General features: G+C 37.4%; 1 protein-coding gene across 1 annotated transcript in view; it reads left to right on the top strand.

The window, feature by feature from the left end:
* Positions 1-16,998, top strand: part of PCDH15 (protocadherin related 15) — a 913,479-nt gene that overhangs the window by 887,840 nt on the left and 8,641 nt on the right. Inside the window, exons 32-34 of the mRNA XM_029061331.2 lie at positions 3,695-3,703; positions 5,178-5,330; positions 7,937-7,942. Of these exons, the coding sequence (XP_028917164.1) occupies positions 3,695-3,703; positions 5,178-5,330; positions 7,937-7,942 (168 nt within the window). The remainder of the gene's footprint in view (positions 1-3,694; positions 3,704-5,177; positions 5,331-7,936; positions 7,943-16,998) is intronic.

Genomic DNA, 16,998 nt, shown 5'->3' on the forward strand with positions numbered 1-16,998 from the left:
TTTACAAGTCTAGAGAACTACAAAGCCATTTGGTCAGTGTAATCTAGAGTCCAATTCTGGGATATTTGTATATTTTCCTAAAAATTCCAGGAAGCCTTAAGTTATATGAGCCTATGGCTCTTTAACCGGGTAGCATGGTCAACTGTGGCTTGGAACTCATCTTGTGGCCGGAAAAGCAGAATTTGATAGAAACACAGAGAAATGGTATTGAGAACTATGTGCTGTGGCTTATATGATCCCTAATTGCAACTAGGACTTAATTATCTTGTTTCCCAAATAGACTGGTTTTGTTGAGACAGCTCATTGAGATGTCTAATCTCCGATATGCCTGGTGCTGGAGGACAGGGAGGAGGATTTCCATAACTAGAATTGTACAGCTAGAAAATTCAAGGTCACATTTTCTGAGGGATGTAGGCAGTTCTCTTGGAAACATTATCCAATCTTGACTTCACTGATACTGTCTTCTCCTGGTTCTATCTTGACACTATCTTCTCCTGGTTATAGCCTACCTCCTATCTCTCCTATCTCTCTGGCCATTCATTCTCAGTCTCTTTCATGGGGTCTTCCTCTGTCTCCCATCTTCTAACTGTGGGAGGCTCAGTTCTGGGTCCCTTCTATTTTCCATCTACACCCACTCTCTGGGAGAACTCACTCACTCCCATGGCTTCAACTACCATCTCTATGTAGATGATTCACAAAGCTTCATCTCCCCCTGATCTCCTTCTGTCTCTGCAGTCTCGCATTTCCCCCAGACTTAAAGACATTTCCACTTGGATATATGATTATATAAGCTTAATATGTACAAAACACAACTCCTTATCTTTCCTTCCAAACCCTGTCTGCTCCCTGACTTTCCCAGAACTGCAGATAATACTACCATCCTTCCTTTCTCGAAAGCCTGTTACCTTGGCATTATCCTTGATCCATCTCTCATTCAACCCACGTATTCAATATGACATGAAATCCTGTTGGTTTCAACTCTCACTACATCATTAAAATTTGCAGGGAATGTTTCTACTAATTATGTTGTATTGGACTCTCCCAAGCACTTAGTACAGTGCTCTGCGCAAGTAAGCATTCAATAAATATGATGATTGATTTGATGGATTTATTAAGCTTCAAAAACAGTAATGTACTTTGAACATTTATCTGTGAATTTAGGAATAATGGGTATGCTAGAGGAAAATACTCAATTCAATCCAGGTCAATATAAACTAAATCAAGAATCTCTTTTTTTATAAGTGCAATATGGTGGATTTGGGATTCACGCATATTGGATTTAGATAAGTCTTTTATTTCTACAGAAATAGTCCAAACTGGTCAATCCATTGGTAGTTCACTATTTGCTAAATAATAATCCCTTTATATGACACGTGTTTTCTGAAACATTTTCAAATTGAATATCTCTTTGCCTCGCAAGCTCCATGGTAATAATTATAGTATTAATTAAGTGCTTACTCTGTGATAAACACTGGCATAGATACAGGATAATCAGATCAGACAAAATGCCTGCCCCACAGGTGGGCAGATATCTTAGGTCCATTATACAGATGAGGAAACTGAGGCCCAGAGAGTTTAAATGACATCACAAAGTTCAAAAATCAGGCCAGTGGCAGATCTGAAACTAGAAAGTTTGTCTTCTGAATCCCAATCCAGTGATTTTTTTTTTCTTAATCTCAGTAAGAAGACTACATAGACATACTGTATGAAGAGGCCCAAAACAACCAATTCCTGCCTTTAATGTCAATGTCGCTATGTTTAAATTACATGCCTTAATAAGGTCAAACAAGTTGGTCAGGGTAGAATTTTCCCTTGGTAAATGGGCATTATAATAATGTTGGTATTTGTTAAGCGCTATGTGCCGAGCACTGTTCTAAGCGCTGGGGTAGACACAGGGGAATCAGGTTGTCCCACGTGGGTCTCACAGTCTTAATCCCCATTTTACCGATGAGGGAACTGAGGCACAGAGAAGTTAAGTGACTTGCCCACAGTCACACAGCTGACAGGTGACAGAGCTGGGATTCGAACCCACGACCTCTAACTCCAGAGCCCGGGCTCTTTCCACTGAGCCACACTGCTTATTTGAAAAAAGACTAAAAATATAAATCTTCAAAAATCTGTCCATAATTGGACTTTAGGTGGTATTTCCATAACCTTGTGTCAGCACTTACTCTCCTTAACTGTTGTCCACTGGAGGGATAGACTATGTGGATAAAAGAGACAAGAAACATAGTAGTTTTTTCTCATACACTTAAGACCGATGTTTGAGTCAACTCAAAACCAACCTTTGATCAGTAAATCATATTTATTGAGTGCTTACTGTGTGCAGAGTACTGTGTTAAGCACTTGAGAGAATACAATATAACAGAATTGATAGTCCCGTTCCCTGCCCACAGCAAGATTATGGTCTAGTGGAGCTGACAGTTTATAGGAGCTTTAATGACTCTTTCCAGAGGTTGAAGTTGATGCTAGTTACAGGAATAACAATATCTGACACCAGCACATCTGAATTATGTGACAGGTGTAGTTATTTCATTTTGCTTTGACCACAGACTAATTTGACAAATGTGAAAAATTGGACCAGTCATTACCAAAACAAGTCTCAGTTGCTAAAAATTCACACAATAAAGCAGCATTCCCTGGGAGATGAAAGAATGGTTTGGAGTTCATATAAATTCATTCCAAAGCCATGAACAATCTCAGGGCCAAATATACCAAGTGTCCACCATTGGTGGTCAAATATGAATATGTTTTGTGCCAAAAAAATCCTCTTTTCATTCATATACTTTGTAAAGAAACTTTATTCATTTTTCATCAATAGCATTGGCTCAAAAAAGGTTCATAGATTTGGCACATGGTGCAAAGATTACAGCTGAATAAACTCATAATCTGCACAAAATAATAGAAACAAATGTAAATGTGGGTGATATTTAAATGTTTTGCTTATAGTAGATATTTTCTTCAAATGCTTTCTACTCTAATGATCCACTTATCTCCAATTAATTATTTTTACTTATTTCTTTTTACAACATGCCAGAATCAAATTCATTTTTCTTAGCTACTTTCCAACATAAAATTCTAGTAGTTAAACATATTATTTCAATGCATGTCTGTATTGCTGGTAAATAAGTCTGGAAAGGATCATCCTTCTTTGGTATTATTAAAGGGTTTGGAAATTAATTATGCTGCCTGAGTCAGGATTGAAATTATGCAAAAGTACAACAACTTCATTTGAGAAGGGCTGAACTTTCCAATTTGGCTCAAAGTAATACTGAAAATGGAATCATGTGTTGTTTCACAGGCTCGTGCCCTTAATATACTTTAAGCAGTACAGAGTAAGGATGCAATTATGGAGATTAGGTCACCTTTTAGGTCCCATTTTTCAGAGTTCAAATCCATACCCATATGTTTTATACTTTATAATCAGTTCAGCACATACCTATTTGTTTATATACCCTCTTTAAAGACCATCATACCAATAACACAAAAGGAGATTACCATTCAGTCATAAAAGTGAAAGAGGTTGGATTTTGAACTCCAACTCTTATTAAATGTGCATAATAGTAATAACGTCATTTATTATGTATATAGCATAAGTGATTTTGAAATGATTGTACAGCATGTGTAAAGATTACAAAACTAATATTTATCTCTTTTACTTCTACTTTTCTCCCACTATTTGCCGCTGAAACAGATTTAAAGTGTAAGTATAAAGTATAACCTTCTCTTCTAATGTCTTCCCTGCTTCACATTCTTGAAACCAGACAATCTTGAAAAAGTTTGGTTACGGTACCTTTACCCATATCTATGACAGAATACGTTTCTTGCTTCGCAAATAGGTATATTTTGTCACTTTGAACACAATTGCTCTTCCTGTCATTCAGCCATTCCCATAAATACTGTGACTAGATAGAGAAAAATGGTTCCAGGACAAGTTATTTGGTACCAAGAAATCTTGCTGGGACAATACCGACAGGAAAACATTCCAAAGTGGCAGGGTAAATAGTATGGGCCATGGAAACAAGGGAAATAATGCGATCCCTTTCCTTCTGCCTTCAGTGGTCCGAGGTCTAGAGCTGGTTGCTGTTAACAGCACAATTAAGTGGCAGAAGGTTTTCTGCCTCCTTCATTCAACTGTATTTATTGAGCACTTACTGTATGCAGAGCACTGTACTAAACTCTTGGGAGAGTTCAATATAATAATAATAATAATGTTGGTATTTGTTAAGCGCTTACTATGTGCAAAGCACTGTTCTAAGCACTGGGGTAAATACAGGGTAATCAGGTTGTCCCACGTGAGGCTCACAGTCTTCATCCCCATTTTGCAGGTGAGGGAACTGAAGCACAGAGAAGTTAAGTGACTTGCCCACAGTCACACAGCTGACAAGTGGCAGAGCCAGGATACGAACCCTTGACCTCTGACTTCCAGGCCCGGGCTCTTTCCACTGAGCCACGCTGCTTCAAAACTATGTGCAAAGCACTGTTCTAAGTGCTGGGGGATACAAGGTGATTAGGTTGTCCCATGTGGGGCTCACAGTTTTTTAATTCCCATTTGACAGATGAGGTAACTGAGGCACAGAGAAGTTAGGTGACTTGCCCAAGGTCACATAGCTGACTAGTGGCGGAGCCGAGATTAGAACCTGTGATCTCTGACTCCCAAGGCCACGCTCTTTCCACTGAGCCATGCTGCTTCTCTGCTTAGCCACGCTGCTTCTCTGCTTATAACAATAGACAGATTCCCTGACCTCCCTCTTCCTTTCTCCATCAGAAATAGTACCATCCTCAGGTGGAAGTAGGAATGGGGAGGGGACAGATATGGGGATATGTCAATTATTCACCAGTTCAATTTTCTACTCTAATAGTTTCCTCCATTAGCTCAGATAATTGAGAATACACTGAATACCTAAAAACTGCAACAGCTTTCACCTTTCTCGGTGGCATAATATTTTAGATCTACTTCCATTTCAGTGCATCATTCATGGGTAGAAAATATTTAAAATGAAGACTAAAATACATGAAAAATGTAATTAAACATTACTCTACCTAAGGTATTGATTCTATGGCTAGGCCAAGGGGGACCAAGGGGTACTTATAATAAATATATATTTTTGAGAGTTTATTTCAGATAGACAAATTATCTTCCATTATTTTTTTAACCATACATCAACTCACCAAAGACGTCAAGCTGAGTGCACAAAGACAGCGAGAATCCAGAGTGCTTTACCTTCTGCCAAGCCTGCAGCCCCCGCACCAGTGGCTGCCCCTCCGCCACCTCCACCTCCACAAACAGGCGGCGCAAATCTCTATGAAGAGCTTGGTAGCAGCACAATGTAAGTCATTCAGATGAATAACTGCTAAGAATCTGAAAAAAGTTCCAGGGTTAAAGAGAAGTCACAGTGTTTGGGTGAGTAATTCAGAAAGTCAGTGAATTTCTGTTTCCAAGGACTAGCAGAAGGTCCAAGCTTTTAGCTAGCAAGAGATGACTTCATCTATATCCTCTAGAATCTCAGGAGTATATTGGCATTATCTGGGGCCATCCAAAAGTTTTGGGTATGGACCCTCCAAGATCCAAGGGCCAAAGGTAGATAGGGCTCAATCTGAACTTCCAGGGTCTTGGGTGACTTGGAAAGTCTGGATGGAATTCAGGATGTCTGTGGGGGTTTATCTCCATTTCTTCAGAGCATCCAGGGATCCTGGAGCCTTCAAAGCTTTGTCACAATGCAGGGAAAGCATCTGAAAATCTTGTCAAGGCAGGAAGTATGGCAAGGCAATGAGGAGTATTAGTTCAAGGATAGCTCCTTATGTATACCTACAAAAATTAGCTCAAATACAATTTCATTTAGCATTTTCATAGATCTTTGCCTATCTGATTTCCTCTGAGGAAAATAGTTCCCCAGGTATGCTATGTATAAAATGGAATTTATTCAAATTACTTATATCAGAATAATGGACTATGAAAGGAAACTGAATTCCCTTCCTTGTTCACATTGGGAAAGGTCTTAAATTTATATCACCTCTTTTTGTAACATAAAATCAATCTCAAATTGTGAAGAATGCAAAGGCAAAAATGAATTTACATAAAAACATTGGAAATGTCCTAGATAAAATTTCTATAGAACTTCATATGATATGAGGAACAGATGATGCTGAATAAGTATATAATAGGAATCTTGGCTCTCCTTGATAGTCAGGATAACTGTTTCCTTTTACTCAAGGACATCAGTTACTTTTTTTCGATTGTCATCTGGTTATAATTGCTGCACTTTTTGTCACTTCAGATTTTGCTTCTTGAATGTTGGAAAAGAGCCTGATTAAATCATACAGGATCTTGCATATGGATCATGAGAGACAAACTAGTAATTGTTTCAAATAATCCTACTTACTTTCCAAACCTTTCTTTTGATGTGATTATATTGCCAAGTCAACTCTCACTAATTTTCTCTGTAGCAATAACAATATAATTTTTCCCACAAGCTGAATGTATACTTAAGATTTGTTTTAAAGAATATTATGGTATTGAAGTATCATGGCATTCCATTTGAGAGTATTCTACTACCTTAATTTTAATTAAGTCCTTCCGTGACACTGTAGAACTGTTTTGAGCTATGAAGTAAAGATAACTGTGATGGAGCAAATTAAAACAGTTAATCAAATTCCAAAGGAATTGTATATGAATTGGGACTCTAAGAGTTGTCTTAAAAACTACTGTAAACCATCAGATAAATAACTCCTGCGGTACATAAACATGGTGCATTAGTGGCCCAAAAGAGTTCATGCAAATCTAAAAATATGTTACATAAGACCAGAGATAAATTCACTACTAGTTTGCTTTGGTGACCCATGTACACAAAATACCATATTTCCTAGCTCAGAGGAAAGATTAGCCTTTTTGTGAAAAATTTGAAATATCAATCATTTCAGACAGCTGACCCAATTTTAGGTGTTTAATTTCTTCATTACTACTGTAAAATTCAAAGGAGAGTCAAGTCACTTTCCAAAGTCTCATTTGCAATGAGCAATGGATCCAGGAATTGAGTCCATAGTGTTTAATCCTAGAAGACATTTTCCTTCTATTAGTTTTACTAAACCTTGTTCCAGACAAACTCTGGTAAGTATAGCTATGCTTTAAGGTAAAGTGTGGATCTATTCAAAGGAAATGGTAAATCATCTAGCAACAACCAAAGTCCACTTAAAGGTATGTTTTGTGAGTGAAGAATTTTGTAATCTTCCTTTCTCAATTATGGTATTGTTAGATGATATGTTACTATTAGATGTTAGGGAGCTGTTGCATCTATCTAAAGTTGAAAAATATTATCTATCGTTCAAAGGGTTAGACAAGGCTGGGGAAAATCTCAGAGATGCTATGAGGTTTTGGCATATAGGGGTACTAATATATGAATATCAGATTATTTATGATTCCAAAAATCCACTTTTGTTTCTTGATATACAATTAGAAGTGGAAAGAAATATCTTCAGTAGAAGAATTTGATATTTTTCAGAATAACAAATGGCTAGAATTAGGTAATAAATCATTGTATTTTTTGTGCTTCTCCTAAGGACCAGAATTTTCTTCGCAAAATTTTACTTGCAAACATATTGATGCAGTAGTTAGTTTCAAGATATAGGGGGTCTTGTTAACAATAATATATAATTTAGGATTAAAATCATTCAAATCTTGCTGGTGTATTTTGACCTCTGCATAGCAATCAGAGGCTTAATTTATTCCCAAGGGTTAAAAATCTCACCCATTGTATTAGCAATGTATGTAAGTTCAAGTATAAAATTTGAATACTGAATAATGATATTTACTTTACTTCCTGCCATTCTATATTTTGTATTATGTCTGTAAAATTCCTCATTTTCTTTTTCAATTTAATTTCTCTGAGCCAATTAAGTGTAATTATTCCTTTCTTGTCTGTCATTTTGGGATATTTAGGCATCAGTAAGTAAACCTAATTTAATTTTTTAAAAAATTATGGAAACTAGGCAGTAGATTAGTAGTCTATGTTGACTTCCTTCCTAGAATATCTAAATTGTTTCTGTTTGTTATTCACTTAGAAAAACTTCACTTTTAGAAGATAGTTTGCTCATGTCACTAGTCTTTTCATTTGAGTTGGTTTTCTTTGACAGCAAGCTAAGATTCAGTAGAGCAAACAGAGTTTTGAAGTAAAACCCTTCATGATTGAAACATGTAACCTGCTTTGTGGAAACACAACATTCTTGCTTTTAAAACATTTTTGTTATATCTGTTTCTCAAAATGATACCAAGGTGGATTTAATGTTGAATGAAGCAATTCCCTAGAATTGATTTTCAAACATGCAGAGATTACATGTACAGATCAAAGGAAATAAAAATGAGCACTGATGCTTTCGCCTGATTTAGTAGATGACTGAAGAAAAAAAAGTGGTCTAGGACTTGAATTGTCCACATTGACTTTAGCTCCCAGGTCTACGGGAAATTGCAATTGTCACTTGATGAGCAGGAAAATCTCCTGATAAAAATTTGATATCGCCACTTGCGAGGGACCCAGTTTCTTTGTCAAAAAAATTAGGTCCAAGATTTACTGAGTCCCTACTAAATTCAGAACACTGAACTAGGATATTAGAGAAGAGAAATTTTATTAAATGAGGACTGTTGCCCTCAAATATCTTATAATCTAAATTTGGGTGATTTTTAGGACTCACTGACAACAGTTTGACAGAATTTCAAGGTCCCAGTTGGTTTCTCTTACCTCCTTTCAAGATCATCTTTCTTTTCTATTTTCTCTCACTTTAGTTTCTAGTGAAAAACCTTACACTTAGGGGGTGCTCTCCAACTCAGATACCAACAGGAGTCAATTTTCCCTCCTAGAAAACCCCAAACCATGTATTTTCCTCTACTGCCTTGTGCTACACAAAATAATATGGCATAAGGATGCAAAAGCAAAGACATAATCAAACGCCTAAATACCAATGTATGTTTAGACAGAAAAGTTGGGTGTAAGCACTCCAAAATTAAATTTGAATATATGGCTTCCACATGATGGTCTAAATAATTTATCACATATTATTTTGCCAAGATTATATTTATTCTCTGGGTAGATTAAAATGGAAATTTCTCATGCTGCTCAAAGGTTGCTGAACTCCCTTTTCTCTTCCTAGTTTTGGAGGAGAAATGGTTTAATAGTGTAGGTAGTTTGGCCTTTTAGTTTTGAAGCATAACTAATTCTGTGGCACATCATCTTTCTTGTGAAATCTGTGTTCTTGCATGTTTCCTTACCTGTGGTTGTCTTCTTTTCTTTCAAGTCTTTTTCTTCTCTACCATTTCCAACAAAGCAGGGGAAAAAAGTCATTCTTAGAAGAAGGAGAACGTCAAAGAGTCATAAGCCACTTTGCTTCCCGTGCTATTGAGGCTCACAAGCAGTCTCATGTCAATGGATCAGTCAAGAATAATCTACCCAAATCTGCAAGTAACATCACAATTCTGTCTGATGATAACCCATTAATTATCGAGAATCCTCTTTATGTGGAAGGTATAGGTCAAGGGTCTACAGGTGCTGGCTATTTATGGAGAAATACAAGCTTATTAGACAAGTTTTCACCTAGAAGACTAGCCAAGAAAGAGGCTCTAAGGTGTCCTTCAGAAAACATTCAACGGGCTTGGACTTTGCCAAAGTGTTTTACTAGGAGACAAGTCTATGAAGTTTTAAGCAGGCCAGTAATCCTAGATCCATTCCAGGGGCAAAAGGAAAAATTCAGAACTGAATTTGAAAGGAATGGAGGCCAGCAAAGTAAGGTGGATGAGTTTAGTTCTCCATTTAATACAGATTCAAAGTTAACGGTAAAAGAGAAAGCACGACAATTTGAACATCATGCTTTACAGGAAATGAACAATCATGAAAACAAAAGTGCATGTTCCCCAGCACCAGGAAGGGAGAGTACAGTAAAACTGCATCCAGAGTACTTCCTTCCTTCTTGTCACTGCTCTTCTTCATTCTCCTCTTCAAGACCTTTTCCAGAGACTATGGACCTTGGCCCACCTCCTTCAGTAGTCGTCTCTCACATTGACTGTTCTTTAGAAGTTTCTCCTCCACCAAATCACAAACCAACACCTCCCCCTCTTAGGATTCAACAATCCGATTGCCACCACTATTTGGCTATTGAATCTGAAAAAAAATTGAATGAAAATATTCCTGACCCCCCAAAAACTCCTCCCCCACCTCCTCCTCTTTCTCTCTCTCCTCTTCCTTCTCCTCCCCTTCCTTCTCCTCCCCATCCCCATTCTCTTCCTCCTCTCCCTCACCCTCCTCTTCCTTCTCCACATCCCTCTTGTCTTCTGCCTCCCACTCCCTTTTCTCTTTCTTCTCCTCCTCCCCCTTTTCTTCCTCCTCCTCCTACCCCACCACCACAGTTACCTCCATCTCCACCTCCTCCAATTCCTTTCCCAACTTCTGTAAATCCTATCAGCCTCTCCTCTGTCAGACACAATAATCCCCCCAATGTGCAGCCATCAATCTCCCTGATACCCACAGGTCCTAAGAGGGAATTGAAAGGCATACTCAAAAATGTCCCAAATTTGGCAGATATTGAAAAGTCAGTGGCTAACATGTACAACCAAATAGACAAAAGGCATCCAATACCTAAGCATGTGATGAAGCCTAAACAACTCGCTCAACCAGCTCTTCCAAATACAGAAATTGTGGCTGAGCAGAATCAGCAGAATGGAACCTTGAGCAGTATTGTTGAAGAACTTGAAAAACAATTTCCATCCCAATCTACCGCATTATAATGTTGCTTTTCTGATTTTGACTATCATTGTTGTGTGTCTACTGTTGAGTATTATATAGGATTCATGGCACCGTGTTTTATGTCAAGGAAGGTTGTAGTCTTTTCTATTCACTTTGCAGCTCCATTTACTCCTCATTCCAAACTTAAAGGACTCTTTCTTATCATGATCATTCTGAATTTTGTATTGTTTTCTTGTTATTGTTAGTAATAAAAAGATAGCAGTTTGTGCTCTTTATCTTATTGTAATACGAGGATAAATGCCTCCTTTTATTTGAAAAACAAATGGTAATACATAGGACAGAGTAGCCACTGGAAACTCTGTCTCTGTTAGTCCCACAAGAATTCATTAAAATGGAAGGCTATTCCAGCACATAAAGTTATTCGACAATTAAGAGTTGTTCTTGAATTTCAACCATCCAGGAGAGATTTTAGAGCATCAAAATATTCTTTACATTAGAAAGGTGAATAAAGTCTGTCTCCCTCCAAATGAGCCAAATTTACTAAAATAGGTAATTCACCCATTGATTCCAAACAATAATAATAATGTTGGTATTTGTTAAGCGCTTACTATGTGCCGAGCACTGTTCTAAGCGCTGGGGTAGACATAGGGGAATCAGGTTGTCCCTCGTGGGGCTCACAGTCTTAATCCCCATTTTCCAGATGAGGGAACTGAGGCACAGAGAAGTTAAGTGAACAAGTATAGATAGATTAAAAAATATGTCAACAGGGAGAATGTTCACTACTGTCATAATCATAATGTCAGCACTTCACCTGTCCCTTGGATATAGCCTTCTTTCTCTAAATCTTAGAGTCCTCATTTGTAAAGAAATTGTACATCTCCTCAATTAACATTTCATACTGAAGATTTTCCATTGAAGAAAAAACTTGGCAACCTTCAGTCATTACAGTGCAATTCTCATACATCTCTATTCAGATTTTATTGATTGCATTAATCTGAATCTAACCTTCTCATCAAATATAGCAGTAACATTAAATTGCTATTTCCTCTGATTTGAGCAGTTAGAAGAAAGGATGTTTTAAACAGAACGATTGGCCTGAACATATTTTAATAATTTACTCTTTTGGGGATATACAAGATAACCCTAGAAAATATGATTCCATTTGATTCTTGATGTTAATTAGTCTACGGGAGGAGAAGGTAAGGAAAATAGTAAGAGAGTGAGTTTGGCAGTTAAGTATGGTATAAGGTGTAAAGTTATTGAACTACAGCTGTTCTGTGATTGCCTTTGAAGCATCAGTTCTGGACCATGCAGGAACTAAGGGCTGATATATCCAAAGCAAGGACTTTCAGAATGCCCGAGGCACCTCTAAGGAGCACCTGCACTTTGAATTTACTTACAAGTGTTGAACAGGACAAATTACTCTAGAGTTTCCCCAACCCCACCCCTCCACCCCCAGCAGCTTCAAGGATTCAGAATCAGAGAGAGAATTAGGACAGAACCTGCCAGAATACTGACGGGTAAAATGCAAAATGCCAATGTGGCTGTTCTGTTATGAATGATTTTCCCCTTCCGGCTCTAATCTTTCTTTCATCCCAGCTCAGGAGTGGCAGAGCTGGTTGCAGGGTCTGAAACCAGGGGTTGGGCTAAGCTGCTCCTCTGTGAGTATGCCTATCTGGTAACTTCATGACTGGAAAGTGGGAAGGAAGTTGATACTGATTTAGCTCCTGGTCCGTGGTGAGGCCCAGATGAGTTGGTCACCAGCAGGGCTGTCAGCTCCATCAGTGACCCTCACAGGGCCTGGGAAGGGAATAAGAGCTTGCAGGGTCCAGGTCCTCACTCAGAGATCTGTGCATCCCCCACCATACCCCCTAGGCTCCAGGAGGAGCATATGTAGGTCTTCCCCACTCCCCCACCACCACTCCCACAACACCCACTTCCCACTCTGGTGAGGATTTTCTGATAAGAAAAAGGGTCTTCTTTCACTCCTGTTCAGAAGATTTGGAGCCTTGCACATCGCAGCTCCATTGCCCAAAAGTGGAATATTTCGAGGATGCTTAAACATCTAAAGACACTCCTGGAAGGGCACTGCACTTTAGCAGATTCATTCCCTATCATCCCACTCCCACTCACATGGCAGTTCCCCACAGCCACAATCAATGAGTGCTATGGATTGAGCACTTACTGAGTGCAAAGCATTGTACTAAGCTCTTGGGAGAGTACAACACAACAGAATTAGCAGAATCCACATCCACATCCAGTGCAGATGTTAAATTTTAGCAGCCCCGTTCTTCCTTGGGAGAATAAATCTCAACATCTATGGCCTTTAAGATGAGTTTTTAAAAACATAAAAATGGCCTTGGAGCTAATGCTACGCTAAAAAGGCATAGAGCATCTGAACTGAACTGATAAGCGGCACTCAGTTTTTATAGAATGGCTCTGCTACTTTCAAAACTTGGAGGGCTAAAGAATGGATATATGGATCTTACGATTTAAAATTGGTGAAAGCAGTTTATCTTTCTCTGTCCTAAAGTACAGCTCCCTAACTCCCCAGCTCCCTCTATTTCACTGTGTCTGTTATATTGTTGTATTATACTCTTCCAAGTGCTTAATGCAGTGTGACTGATGGATTGATAATTTCTGATGATCCTTCTGAAGTGTTTTCTTCCTATAAAAGTCCACACTCATCCTGGGCTGAAGTATAGGTCTAAAGTAATAACAGCTATAAATGTGAAGAACACATTATTTTTTTTATTACCTTTTAGTCTTTTAATAATGTAATAGATGCCTACTGTGGTAGCTTCTTAGTCTTACAAACTTAGCTAAAGTACATACAGCATGTCATAGGTAGAAAATCTCAAGTCCTAGTCTTTCAACTAACAAAGATAAGGCAGGGATTGAACTGTATACATCATGGCATTAGGCCAAACTCAGTGTTTGGTCATTTGTCAAGATGTACCTGATAGAACAATCAAATTGCTTTCTAATATTCACATTTAGAGTAAGTCAGCATGTAGAGAAAATAGCAGTTCATCGTACTTACAAATTTAGGCTTCTGGTAGTATGCTGATGAAAATAAAACTTTAAGCAATTTATTTTCACTTTTATGGTCATTTTTACTGAAAAATATGTATCCCCTCTTTCCCTACTTAAGATTGGTTTCAAGAGGTAGTGAATTAATTTTTGTTGTTGTTGTTAGCCTCTGATTTCACAATCTACTCTTTATCCCATATAAAAATTAGCAGTTTAAGAACATCTTTTTTCTCTCACACTGCAGTAGGTTGAAAATTTAGTTTGCAGCTAGTACTGACTCACACATCACACCTCTTTTATTTAGACCACACTGCCAAAATACTTTTGATTACACTGTAAACTGTTGTTACTTACTGTGATAGCTATTTTTATCTTGGAAGTAAAATCTCAAAATGGTCTTATCCCCTGTACTGAGATTTCCAATTTTGAAGTAGTCCTGAGTGAAAATATTTGAAATGGCTTAATTTCACTGCTCTGTGAACTTTACAAAATCATATTGAGAAGCAGCGTGGCTCAGTGGAAAGAACATGGGCTTGGGAGTCAGAGGTCATGGGTTCTAATGCTGGCTCCACCACCTGTCAGCTGTGTGACTTTGGGCTAGTTACTTAACTTCTCTGTGCCTCAGTTGCCTCATCTGTAAAATAGGGATTAAGATTGTGAGCCCCACATGACAACCTCATTACTTTGTATCTCTCCCAGCTCTTAGAATAGTGCTTGGCACATAGTAAGCACTTAACAAATACCATTATTATTATTATTATTATTATTATTATTATTATTATATTGTCATTTTCTAGAGGTTTTCAGGGTTTATTTTTCATTAATTTTCATTAATTTTCTAAATTGATGCATTTTGCCTTTTTCATTGCTGTTCTTCCTCCCTAACTCAATAGAGAATATAAGAATACAGAGAATATAAAAAAGCTAATAAGCAGGGATCATTCAGCTCAATGCTCTGCCCCAGCAGTGACACCCTGGAAGAATAATTGGTTGAATGGTTTCCTTGACATCAGTTGTCATGGTCAAGGATGGATCTTGTCATCTAACATTCTGGACTTTTCACCCTAATAAGCTATTAGAATTTAAACCTTCTTGAGCCATCTAATACAATTAACTTTTAAGCTCCTTGTCTAGGCTGTAAGCTCCCTTTGGGCAGGGAATGTTTCTACCACCTCTGTTGTATTGTACTTTCTCAAGTATTTAGTATAGTGCTCTGCATACAATAAGCACTCAATAAATACCACTGATTGATTGATTGATTTGATGATCCACCATGGAACCAAAATGTTCTTGAAGTTATTGCTAGCTTCTGTCTACATAATGTTCTGTGGTAAGAAATATTGAATGTATACTGGCTAGTGTGTGCAAAAGTGTTTCTGTTTCGGAGTTTATGTTGTTTTTGTTTTCAATTTGTTGCCTTCAGATATGTCTGGATTTACTTTTTCCTGGTATTTTAGGTTTTGATAAAGAACAATTATTTAGTCACTCTAGAATGGCCTTCATCAATCACTGAATTTCTGTGATTGGGTCAAGTAAGATGTGTGCTTCAGTAGCTCAGCACTAAGTTAGATGGGCTACTAAGGAGCACTCCTCATACCCTGTTTTGGAGTGCCTGATCACATCCTGGAATCCCAAGAACAGAGAAATGGGACCATGATAGGCTGTCTATCCTATACCTACCCTTGGGCCAGGAATTTTTTTTTTACATGTAAAATCTAAAACCTTAGAAAGGTTGAGTCATCTCCCAGAGTGTTAGTATGGCAATTGAGGCACCCTAGGTTTATCAGGACACTGTATTTCCTCATTTACCTTAGCAATGAATGTTCCATTAAATAAATTATGTTATATAAGTCAGTGACTGAACAAATCTTTGCTAATGTATGTGAAACATGGATTACTGTGTTGTTACTATCCTGTACCTAACCCAGGGCTTAGTACAGTAACTAGTAAATTCATTTTTTAAAAAATGCAGAGCACTATCCTAAGGAGGTGTTGGCATATGATTTTTTTCATCTCCCATTTTGGTGAAGCTTAGGACAGAATTTTTTTTTCAGAGGCTGAATTCATGTCTCAGTTTATCAATCAGAACCATGTCTATATATAGTACTGGTCAACTTATTCTCTCAAAACATTTAAATGCCCTATCATTTCATAATTTCTACATTCTTAGATTGATGGTGCATCATTTTTAAATGACTCTTGCAAATTAAATAGTCTTACAGCCAACAGATTAAAAAAAGAATAGGACTTTTCCAGAATGTAAGCTGTAACTATAAAGTTAATAAGCCACTTTAATAGAAAATCCATTGTACCTTTTTAGGTCATTCTATGTAGTACTTCTGTTTTATAGTTCACATTAACCTTGGTTCCATTTATAGTAGGGCTAAAGCATAAAATCAATCAGTGTGTGCTGAGCACTGTACTAAGCACTTGAGAGAGTACAACAGAGCCAGCAGACATGTTCACTTGCCAAAAAGAGCTTACAGTCTAGAGGGAAATTTAGGTATTAATATGAATAAATTGCAGATATGTGCATGTTGATAAAAACAATTAAATAACATATATAATTTTTGTATGTCATCATTAGATTATCCAGAATATAATTATGTAGTTTTTTTTGACTAACACTCTGGGAAACAGGAAGATTTCTTTAAAGTGAGCATCACTTTGTATATAACTGAATCTGTAACTAATGGTGCTTAATTGGGTCCTGTGTATTTGGGGTTTTTTTCCAATTTTGACTTAAAAAAAAAATCTTTGTTAAAATTTAAAAAAAAATGTTTTGCCGAGAGATTGTAAAGGGCTTCAAGTATCTATAAATATGTAGAAAAAGGAGTCATTACAGGTTTATTTCCAACAGTACAGTTAATTCCTTTTAGGTTTTTTTTTTATTTTTCCTTCACAGCAGTTTTAATTTATAATGCATTTCCATAGTGAGAAAGATAATACACTTACTCTACTAATGCTCCAAGATTTTCTGTTTGTTATACAGGGTGTTGAAGTGGAATCTTTAAAATACGTATATACTTACGGTATTCATTAAGTATTTATTATTTGCTAAGCACATAATCAGACCATATTTAGTCCCTATGCCACCTGGGTCCCACACTATTAAGGGCTAGGAAGACCAGGAATCTTGTCCCCCTTCTGTGGAAACTGAGGTCTACAGGGGTAAAGTGACTAACTAAAGATTACACATCAAGCCAGTTGCCGAGTGGGGTTAATCGGTCATATTTAT

The sequence above is a fragment of the Ornithorhynchus anatinus genome, chromosome 3 (assembly GCF_004115215.2).
Source record: "Ornithorhynchus anatinus isolate Pmale09 chromosome 3, mOrnAna1.pri.v4, whole genome shotgun sequence".
In the NCBI taxonomy this organism is placed as follows: domain Eukaryota; kingdom Metazoa; phylum Chordata; class Mammalia; order Monotremata; family Ornithorhynchidae; genus Ornithorhynchus; species Ornithorhynchus anatinus.